The 11,757-nt window shown below is 41.1% G+C and overlaps 1 protein-coding gene across 4 annotated transcripts in view; it reads right to left on the bottom strand.

Annotated features, from left to right (window-relative positions):
* Positions 1-11,757, bottom strand: part of CUNH11orf49 (chromosome unknown C11orf49 homolog) — a 181,930-nt gene that overhangs the window by 153,969 nt on the left and 16,204 nt on the right. For 2 of the 4 annotated variants that reach the window (XM_027422535.2, XM_027422534.2), the window contains exon 3: positions 11,684-11,725. The exons of 1 other annotated variant lie outside the window; for it this stretch is intronic. In XM_027422535.2, coding sequence (XP_027278336.1) covers positions 11,684-11,725 — 42 coding nt within the window. Of the gene's footprint in view, positions 1-10,671; positions 10,862-11,683; positions 11,726-11,757 lie in introns of those variants that run through there. One more of the 4 variants, XM_027422538.2, reaches the window with a different exon arrangement.

Genomic DNA, 11,757 nt, shown 5'->3' with positions numbered 1-11,757 from the left:
CTGAGGTGTGGGGAGAGACAGAGACAGCCTGGCAAACTGGTGTGCTCTAGGCTCAAAAGATAAGGTGCACAAGGCTGGTAAGTGTTGTGGGATATTATTTTAAGATGTTACATTCTTGTTTATGCTGTAGAATATTTAATTATGCAAAAATGTGTTGCATTCTTTTATGCTGCATTTAACTCTGTAAAGCTGTGTTACTTTGCCTGTCTAAAACACTTGATTGGGGGGACTGGAGAGATGAATCAGCGGTTGAGAGTGCTGACTACTCTTCCAGGGGACCCAGGTTCAATTCCCAGCACCCACATGGCAGCTAACAACCGTCTGTAACTCCAAGATCTGACAACCCCACACAGATATTCATGCAGGCAAAGCACCAATGCAAATAAATAAATAAATTACTAAAAAACAAACAAACAAACAACAACCACTTGATTGGTCTAACAAAGAGTTGAATGGCCAATAGCCAGGAGGAAAGAGAAACAGGTGGGGCTGAAGGGCAGAGAGAGTAAATAGGAGAAATTCAGGGAAGAGCCAGGAGCAAAAAAGGAAAAGGAAAGGACATTGCCAGGGGCCAGCCACACAGCCAGCCACAGAGAAAGAAAAAAAAGGATATATAGAATAAAGAAAGGTAAAAAGCCCAGAGACAAAATGTAGTTAAAGAGAAATGGGACAAAGAATTTAAGTTAGAAAAATTGGCTAGAAACAAGCCAACCTAAGGCTGGGCTCTCATAAGTAACAATAAGTCTCCATGCATTTATTTGGGAGCTGGGTAGCAGACCCCCAAAGAGTAAAAAAAACAAAACAAACAAAACCCTACACATAAGATGACTCCATAGGTAAAAACACTTACCATCAACCCTGACAACCTGAGTTTGATCCCTTTTGAGATTCTCATGGTGGAAGGTTAAAACTGTTCTGTGACCTAGTGCATACAGTGGAATGTGTCAACACACACACACACACACACACACACACACACACACACACGAACTCATGAACACACATATACAAACACATATACATGGAGACACAGAAATATGATGGGGAATTATAGTAGAAGACACCCAAGATCAATCTCTTGTCTTCACACACAAGCATACACATGCACATGTAAACCTGCATGAACATGTACACACATACAGCAAACACACACACAAGTTCCGGAATTAGATCATGATAGTGGTAGTATAAATTTTTGAACATAGTAAAAAAAAACAATGATTTCTACATTAAATTGAATTTAAAAGTATAAATCTTATGATAGATCAATTATTTCAATAAAAGATGACAGCTGGTATCAGGCGTTGGTGCATGCCTTTAATCCCAGCACTCAGGAGACAGAGGCAGGTGAATCTCTGTGAGTTTGAGGCCAGCATGGTCTACAGAGTGAGTTCCAGGACAGCCTCCAACAAATACAGAGAAACCCTGTCTCAAATAAATAAATAAATAAATAAATAAATAAATAAATAAATAAATAAAGCTGGGGATTCAGTTTTCATTCAAAATTCAGCTCCACACATATTTCACTCAGTGACCTTAGACAAGTTACATGCCCTAAACCTATTTCCACAAGAAAAAGTAAGATAGCCTCCTGTGAAGACCAAATGACAGGGTTGTATACCTCTCTCTCTATTCCTGATACTTGAGTCACTCTAGTCAGCAGGAATGCCTATTTGAGCCCTCTTTACTTAATACAGTGTTGGGGCAGCTGTACTGCTGAGCCACTATGCTTGCCTTATAGTCTATGTTTAAAAGAGAAAAAAAAAAAAAAAAGCTAGAGAAATGGCTCAGCATTTGCTGATCTAGCAGAGGATCCAGGTTCAGTTCCTAGCATCCATCTGGTGGCTCACACCATCCAGAACTCCAATTCCAGGGTTCCAATGTTCTCCCTATGGGCACCACATACGCACAAATGCAGGCAAAACACACAGTAAAATAAAAATAATTTTAAATTGCTTCTTTAAAAATAAAGAGGCATGAATCCTGCCTCAGATTTAGAATTTAAATAAAATAGCCTTTTCTGTTATTATGTTTTCTAATGAAAATAAGACTTCAGGAATGAAGGTACCCAAATACTACTAACTACAATTGGAAATAAAAGATGAAATCCTGGCCAGGTGGTGGCGCACGCCTTTGACCCCAGTACTCAGGAGGCAGGCAGATCTTTGTGAGTTTGAGGCCAGCCTATCTCAAGGAAAAAATAAAAATAAAAAATAAAAAAATGGAGTCCTGAACTTTTAAAGGAACTTTAGGAGTCTTCTCAGGTATTGCTGCCCAAAATATGATGAAAACAACTACAAAATTAGAAGATATTTCAGTAATAATTCTGTCATTTAAAAATATAAGTTGGGGGGTGAGAGATGGCTCCAAGGTTAAGAGAGCTTCCTGCTTTTGCAGAGATTCTGAGTTCAGCAACCACATCAGGTGTATCCCAAGTGTCTGTACCTCCAGATCCAGGAATCTGACGCCCTCTTCTGTACTGTACTAATGTGCACAAACCCACACACAGACATGCATATACACATGTCATCTTAAAAATAAAATCAACACAGCCGGGCATTGGTGGTGCACGACTTTAATCCCAGCACTCGGGAGGCAGAGACAGGCAGATCTCTGAGTTTGAGACCAGCCTTGTCTACAAGAGCTAGTTCCAGGACAGCCTCCAAAGTCACAGGGAAACCCTGCCTTGAAGTCTCCCTCCTCCCCCCCAAAAAAACTTTTAGTTTTTGCTATGGTCAACTTTCAATATATCACATTCTCAAAAGACTTGGGTTGTACATGTTGTTTAAGCTCATGTGTTCACTGTTTATAAAGAGTATTGTTATCTTTTTTTTTTTTTCTAAATTTGTCTCTTTAAGTTTGTCTGGACACTCAAAAGCTGAATTTTTTGTCTGTGCACTAGCATTGTAAATGATGTCATCAGGAATATTCAAACTCTAAGACAAAGCTGCAGGGCTAATAAAAGCAATTCACTTGGGGGAGAGTGCATTTCTTTCCTTTTTTTTTTTTTTCTTTTTTCTTTTAAGTAGCTAACACACAAAGATGACTCATTAAGCCCAAAAGAGGTGACTATGGCATGTAAGGGCTTCTTATGCAGCCTTCCACAAAGAGACCTGAGTGGCAGCGTACGGCCTCCTCTTCTCTGCATTTTCCTCCAGGCAGAATGTGCATTTGTGTGGCTACATACACAATTATAATCTCCTCTGAAAGGCAATTCCTTCCATATGACAGGCTCAACAGTGGCCTGGGTGCTAGCCTCATGTTGTCCAAGCAGTGAACATGCTGAAATACCAGACACATTTAATCTCTCTTTTTTGGAAATCTAAGATGAAACAGAAGGGGTAAAGCTGGGAAGAGCTCCACAAAGAGAAAAAGGAGGGCAGCCCAAGTGCCCAGACTCACTTTCTCATGGGCTGGACTTCATTGTGCTGTCGTCTACTTATCTGTCAACTGCAGGACTTTAGGGCATGAGAACCATGGAGCCCAGTGGTTCTGGCAGACGCCACTCCATTTGACAAGCAAAGCCAAAGACATGTGGCCTTTGGTACATTTCACATTCATTGTTTCAAACATGTCTATTTTAAAATACATAATTTTCCCATTTAGAGAGGGTGGGGGATGGGGGGAAGTGGAGGATGGGGGTTGGGGAAGGTGGGGGGGCAGCTTGGAGAGTTATCCCAGGTGAGAGAAGCCTGAATTTAGACCCCTGGTGACATCCCGAGGCAGAAGCAGATTTCTGTTTGGGATTACAGAAGCTGAATCCCAGTAATGATCACCTATAATCTCAGGGCCAGATAATAGTATTAACAAGACCTTGAGCTACACAATAGGACAGCCAGGAAAAAGACTCCTACTTTGTCCAAAGAAGAACGTTTAAAAGGTAATTCAATGAAGAAAAAGAATGGGCCCCAGAAAGTGCCTTTTTAAACAATATTTACTTTTAGTGGTCCCCTGCTAATCAAACAAAACTTATCCAAAAAGCTTTGATGAAAAATATATTTGATGATTTCAGCAGTAATTGCTTCGCTTAAAGAAAGGTGCTTAAGAAGAACATATTTAATGGGATCAGCAATTTGGTAAATTCAGATGTGTTTGGGAAAATCCCTACTCTCTTTGATAAATCATTAAAATTCTGTTCAGATAAATGTGTTTTGACTTGAAATTCCAATCATAGAATGAGCTATTTCCTACGGCTGCTAGGGAAGTGGTACAAGGTCGACTCAAGCCAGAAAGAGGACCTGGATTACTTGACAAGGGCAATTCTCTCCCATCCAAGAACTAACCATGCCTGACCCTGCTTAGATCAGACAAGATTGGTCGCATTCAGGGTGGTATGGCCGTAGACGACAAGGGTAATTCTCTCAAGGCATAGCACCCACACAGCTTAAGGGCAGGATCTCCCGGAGATGCCCCAAAACTATTCAACATTTCTTTCCTTCTGAAAATATCAACTTTAAAACACTGATTAAAGCTTACAGTTGGGTAACCAAGGTGTAGAAACTGTTATCAACCAAGAAAGTAAGTTTAGGTATAATCAGAGTTTAAAGCCAAAAGCATCCAGGGCAGATTTTAATCACTCATCTTTTTTTTTTTTTTTTTTTTTAAATCCATCGAAAAGGGGGTGGGGACATAAATGTCTCTTCACTTGGTAGGATTCAGTAACAGCTTGCTAAACTAAATTCCTTCCTCCCATTTATTTTTAAATGTATTCTGCTGCTTGAAGCAAACCATTCATTCAACAATTGAGCACTTCACTTGGGCCAACCACTGTACTAACTTTAGAGATACTGAGAAAAGCCTGCCCCATGGCTTACATTCTCATAAGAAACAGACATTAACCAAGGATCCAAGAGGGAAACCAAGGTAACTGATGAGAACAAGAAGAGAGGTTCATGAATGCCTCTTCTGAACTATAAGTACCTTTGAAAACGCCAGTTACCTACTCAGCTTCCCTAGGCAAATAGTATATGTATGCAAGAGAAAAAGGAAAAGAAAAATGGTTGCCAACTTTTGGACAGAACTTGAAAGACTTTATTATCCCTTGAATATATAAATGATAAACAAGGTCAGACATTTTTAAAGAACTCTTTCTAGAGTAACAATGAAATCACTCTGCAACTTATTTTGGAGAACTGGAGGTGACCAAGGGTCAGAAACCACAAGCCTTGGAATTCATCTGCTCTTCCCACTCCCCCTTAACAATGAGCTACAGAACCCTCAGAAAGGTGGAAAAGAGGGTGTAGGCTGAATTTCCAGGAACCACTTCCAAAGGGCACATTCCTGAACTAGTCCACCGAGGCAACTGCCTGCTGCCCCTGCCATGACTGAGAAGCTGCTGACCAAACTGGGAAAGAGCCAGGAGAGCTGCTGGCTCCAGAACCATGCAGTGCACTCCGCCATGGTGCTTATTTCCCTGTCCCTTGGTGTGCTGCTCATTGAAGAGTGTGTTCCATCTCCCATTTATGCGGGAGGATACTTTACACTTGGGCTTGCTTTAGATTACTTAGGAGGGGAAGAAGTGGAAGGAAAAGAGGTGATTGTCCACCTGCCTCTGCCTCCCGAGTGCTGGGACTGAAGGAATGCACCACCACCGCCTGGCTACACTTTGAGTTCTGAAGGTAATTTCAGCTAATTAAGTACCAGTGTTCTATAGTATGTATTGGGTTTGAAGGCTCACTAATTACATTTGAAACAAAAATAAATTTAGCAGGATTCCTCCAAACGCAAAAACTAACGTGTTTGGCAGTCAGACAAGTAAATTTCATGTTATGGTATCAACAAACGCAAAAAAAAAAAAAAAAATAGAAATACTTAAAAGTCTTTCAAGTTGAGTGAATTCCACTTCAGAACCTTTGCCAAGACTTGGAGAAACTGCATCAACTTCATGGCTGGAAAGGACTGTATCAATGGCTGTGGTATTGTCTTAGCTCAGGTACAGGAGCAAAACATGAAGAGATGCTCTGGAGGAAACACCTTGACAAAATGAGAAGGGGGCAGGGGAGTTTGGAAGGCTTCATGACCATGATCCAGCCTGCTGTGAATAAAGGAGAGAGGCAGGGAGGCTGACTGGTGAAGTGGGAACCAAAGCCACACCCCAGAGAGACACCTCCCATCCAAGTGGGTCTGTCTGGCCCAGTCAATGACTGAAGGGAACACACAGGGAGTGTGACCACCATGTGAGCAAGGTGTTGGATTCAGAGCTGAGGTGGGGTGGGGATTAATGCTTCCCTCCCCACATCAGGAAATCTGAAAGGCCAATTTTCATGGTTTCCATGGACATGCACTCTATTTGTTTAATGAGGTAGTGACAGCAGCTGTTACCTACTCTGCACCTGCCCAAGTGCTCTGAGAGGATATGTTCCTCTTCTCCACACACCCTCTTCTCACAATGTAGACACAAATGTGGCATCCAAGATCTGCACTAAATGTTTATATGCCCCAGGCCGAGTTTTCTAGTAGCCCTGGCTGGCCTCCAGCTGTAGTGCAGGTTACCCTCAAACTCCCAATCCTGCCTGAACATGCAGAGTGCTGAGATTACACGCATGCTCCACTACAACCAGCTCTCTATTTACATTTTGCAGATGAAGAAAGCCAGGACATAGAGAGTGTAGGCAAATTCTTCACAGCCACACCAGCTCCCCAAAGTACAATGACCACTGCTGAAGAAAGGACACCCTCAAATGGTTAGAAGTTATCTTCCTCACTGCCTGTCCCTGAGTATGAGTCCAGTGACAAGACAGAACTGGAATATTGGCATTTCTTGATCCATCCTGATTCCTAGGATGCCCCCTCATGGGCAGAAATATTAAATGAGGCCTTTGGAGTCAGCTGAATTTACTCCAAGGATCCTGTAAGTCTATGTAATAGTTGAGGACCTCACTTTTGTATGGAGTCACTGAATATATTTATAGCAGAATTTAACCATGTGGACATGAACTAGATGGCTCAATTATAATCCTATTTCCACCACTTACTAACTAGCCATTTGGCATCAGCGTGTGAGTGTGTTCAAATGCACACATGTATGTGCATGCATGTCCAGGACCCACATGGTGAAAGGAGCAAACTGACTCCTGTAAGCTAGCCGCTGACCCTACATGTGCACACTGGCACACCTACCCACACCCATGCATTCGCCTCCTTCACATACACATTATTTAAAAAGTAAGAAAAATTTTAATGACAGATTAAAGAAAAAAACTCTAATTCATTGTAATTCTTCTAAATACATAGACCCTCAAAGGAGGAGTGCGAACTCTGATTTCTGATTTCCTAGAGACAGCTATTATGTCACCACATTACCGACCGGTTCTACAGAAGCAGAAGAGCCAGCTTGAAGCACAAGTGAAAGCATGCACTTCCACAATTAGGTGGAGTAAGACATGAACCTCACACCCTCATACTCACTCTCGGGTCAGCACTTAAGTGGTTGTGTAAGTCTGAGTCCAGAACAGGCTCCCTTCGGCTCTAGAGTTCTCCACACCCAACAGATATACGGACACACCTCAGCAGTTGGCATATGCCTCCACCAAGTAGCCTTCATATGGCTGGGAATCTCTCAAGTCTACACAGGGCCTTACCAGGCCCTCTCTTCTGCCGGATATCAACACAATGACTGCCAGTGTGGACATCTTTCCTGATGAGCTTAGGACCCTAAACCAGGCAGGGATTATAGGTTCCAAATTCACCAAGTCAATGTGGAAAGAAATCAGTTTACCCAACATGAGGAAAAGTTGCTTTCTTCAGAAATAGTCAGAAACTCAAATGCAATCCCTAGCTAGCAGGTAGAGGAATGCCTAGAGGTATTCACTTACAGGTGTCACTGTACCACTCCATAATCCTAAAGAGAGGTTCTAGATGTACCTCCCAGGGGTACTCAGCTGTAGATTTTTGTTTTTGTTTTAGTGAGTGCCACAGACTTGCCTGTCTATAATATTTTGTTCTCTATGTGTATTTTCTTTTCCAGGCCAATATACTCAAGTGAATTTGTAAATTGTAAAAGTCAATCAAAGTGAATTAAAAAATGATTTCAAAATCTTAAAGCAAGAAGTATAGTCTAACCTATAAAGAATGGCTTTTAAACATTATTTGTTTATTAATTCATTTTAATAATCTTTGAGACAAGTATTCACTATGCAGCCCAAACTGGCCTCAAACTCAGGATCCTCTTGGCTCAGCAGCCCCAGTGCTGAGCTACTACGGAGTGGCTTTTTAATGGTCATTACATTGAGAGTGAATGCTTCAAAACGGCATGTGTCTATGAGAGATCATGTTGTAATAGGCAGGGCTAGTTCTTAGGTACAAATAAATGTGTTTCAGTGGTTACCCAATTTGCTGAACCATGAGGAAGTCTGTGAGTAACATGACTTTGCTCAGGAAAGTATGAATGTCCTGATGCAGATTAGGACTTTTAACTACACAACAGAGCCAAAGGAACAATTATCCAGGATTCAAGGACAGTGGGTAGTAGAATTCCATGAACACTGAATTTTTTTTGCGTTTTTTGTTTGTTTGGTTTTGGTTTTTCAATACAGGGTTTCTCTGTGTAGTTTTGGTGCCCATCCTGGAACTCACTCTGTAGATCAGGCTGGTCTTGAACTCACAGAGATCCCCATGCCTCTGCCTCCCGAGGTGTGTGCCACCACCGCCTGGTGAACATTGAAATTTTTCAAGTGTCCTGAAACAATGAATCTGCTCACAGACTATCAACACTGCCACTAAATCAGTCTTTCACTTATGCGACTTAGAAAGAGACCAACTTCTGTTCTCCAAAGAAGCAGTATACCAATATGCCGCACCTTTGAGACATACACTTTAAATAGCAAAAATCCAAAGAACCGACAAGGTACTAGGATGATCAGATATTTCACAGCTCATAGAGCAATGGGTAAATGAGCAAAATATATAAAATCTTTAGCAAAAGTATTGGTGTTGATATTGCTATGCAATAGGTACAAAATTATCTATGCTATATCTCCAGTTTTATGTCAATTTGACACTAGCTATAAAGTCATCTGAGAAAGGAACTTCAATTGAGAAAAAGCCTCCATAAAGAGGTGTAGGCTATAGGCAATTCTTTAGGGCATTTTATTAATTAGTGATTGATGGTGAAGAGCCCAGTCCATTGTGGGTGGTACTATTCTTGGGCTGGTGGTCCTGGGGTCTATAAGAAAGCAGGCTGAGCAATCCAAGTAGGGCAAGCCAGTTAGCAGTACCCCTTCTTTGTCTCTGCATCAGCTCCTGCCTCCAGGTTCTGCCCTATTTGTTTGCTTTTTTTTTTTTTTTGGTTGGGGGGAAGGGTTTCACTATGCACCCCTGGCTGGCCTGGAATTCTCTATGTAAAACAAACAGATTGGCTTCAAACTCCCTGCCTCTGCCTCCTGAGTGTAGAATTAAAGGTATGTTCCACCATGCTCAGCTCTACTACTGTTTCCATAATCAAAATATTCTTGGCCTTTCCTTCTTACCTACGGATAGGGCCAAAAGAAACACACTGTCTACTTTAACAGACTTAAAGAGGGCTCTAGGAATGTCACCAACAGCATAGCATTTTTGACCAAATCCAGCAACCAGAACCTCATATGTTAACCACTGAGCCATCTCTCCAGCCCCAGAACCTCATATCTTTCTCAGTAAAGTTGAGAACCTGTCACTGGGTAAAAAGCCATGATCTTCCAGTCACTTTTTATCACCTGACCCCAGCACACTTCCTACTAGAATGTGGTTGTTTGGCTTTAATCCCAGTTTTATCCAGCACAATTCCCTCTGCAGTCAGTGTCAGTTTTAATGTGAAGTTGTTTTATCACATTTTTATTTTTCATGAACATAACTTCATGTGTGGGGGTAGTTTGCACAGTGGGTATATGTGTGTGTGTGTGAGAGAGAAGCTGTGTGTAGTCCAGAGGGTCAACCTCTGTTGCCATTTCTCAGGAGCTATCCATCCATTTTGTTGGGTTTTTTGAAATTATTTAATTACTCAATTTCCCTCTCCCCAGGCCTCCTCATGTGTGTCTGCATCTGTTGTCTCTGTGTCTGTATGTATCAGTGTTTTTGTATAAGAGTGTACATTGGACACACTGTACATGTAGAGGTCAAAGAACAAATCATGGGAGTCAATTCTCCCATTACACCACATGGGTTCCATGGATCAAACTCAACAGCAAGCACATTTACCCACTGAGCTTGATTTTATTAAGATTATTTTTAGCTGGGCAGTGGTGGCGCACACCTTTAATCCCAGCACTGGGGAGGCAGAGGCAGGCGGACTCTGTGAGTTTGAGGTCAGTCTGGTCTCCTGAGTTCCAGGACAGGCTCCAAAGCTACAAAGAAACCCTGTCTCAAAAAAAAACAAAAAACAAAAAACAAAAAACAAAAAAAGTTAAAAATAATTCTCTATCAACCTAAAATTGGTTAAATAAATTATCTAAATACCACATAGCTAAAAATAAGGTTTAATTTAATCCCAGCACTCGGGAGGCAGAGGCAGGCAGATCTCTGTGAGTTTGAGGCCAGCCTGGTCTCCAGGGTGAGTGTCAGGATAGGCTCCAAAGCTACACAGAGAAACCCTGTCTCGAAAAACCAAAAATAATAATAATAATAATAATAATAATAATAATAATAATAATAATGTTTAAAAGAAATGACAACTTACAGGAGTTGGTGCACACCTACCATCCCACAACATGAAAGGTCTTCACCTCTGAAAGGTCTCTACCAGGGACCAAGGCAAGCAAGAGGACTAGGAGTTTCAGATCAACTTCGTTTACATAGTATATGAGGCCAGCATGGACGACATATATGATAGTATCTGAAAAATAACCAAGGAAGCAAAAACAAAAAAAACAAAACAACAACAACAACAAAAAAGACAAAGCTCTCTACTGACACAGAAGTTATTCTTGAGATGCATTAAGTGGGAAAAAGTGCAAAAATCTTCAAGACAGGGTTTCTCTGTGTAGCCCTGACTGTCTCGGAACTTTCTTTTTTTTTAAATTTCTGTTTGTATGTATGTATCAGCTATGTGTATGTATGTGCCTGTAGAGTTCAGAAGAGGCCCTGGGATCCCCTGGAGCTGGGGTTACAGGTGTTAAAAGCTGCATGCTGTGGGTGCTGAGATCCAAACTTAGTTCTCTCCATCCCCCAAAACAAACATCTTTATATTTAAAAAGTAATTTTGAAGCAACTTCTCATATGATTAATTATGACAGTTTAATCTTCTGCCCTCTACAATGATTTATGTCTTTAAACCCAAGACAGCCAGGGCTACAGAGGGAAACCCTGTCTCAAAAAAAAAAAAAAAAAAAAAAAAGCTAAATAGAAGACATAGAGGTTAAAAAGAACTCTCTGCTATTAGATCAATCTTCTACAGGCTTAAAATTCCTCTAAATATCTAAGTCTGTGAATCTTTAAGTGCCTATGTGTGCATTTAAGTGAACGCTTTGCACACTCATTGCAAGGTGCTTAACAAAGTACAGTACTTACTACCCACAGCCTTAGCTCAAAAGCAAGGTCAAGAGTCAAGTTCTGCAGTGGGCAAATATGATCCTACTACTATTTAACTGTGTGGTCTTTTGCAAGTTGTCACTTTAGCCTTAGTTTTTCCATCTGTAAAGTAGAAAACAGCAACCCCTTCTAAGTGTGTTAATAAGGTTCAAAGAAAGAATGCTGCGTGCAAAATGCTTACCACAGTGCCTAATGAAAGAGAAAAGCTCGAAATAACAGCGCACTATGAAGACAAAATTATTCACAAAATGACTG

The sequence above is a fragment of the Cricetulus griseus genome, chromosome 6 (genome assembly GCF_003668045.3).
Source record: "Cricetulus griseus strain 17A/GY chromosome 6, alternate assembly CriGri-PICRH-1.0, whole genome shotgun sequence".
NCBI classification, from domain to species: Eukaryota; Metazoa; Chordata; class Mammalia; order Rodentia; family Cricetidae; genus Cricetulus; species Cricetulus griseus.
Note: the sequence above shows the minus strand (reverse complement) of the source record. Positions and strands in the feature narration are given on the sequence as shown.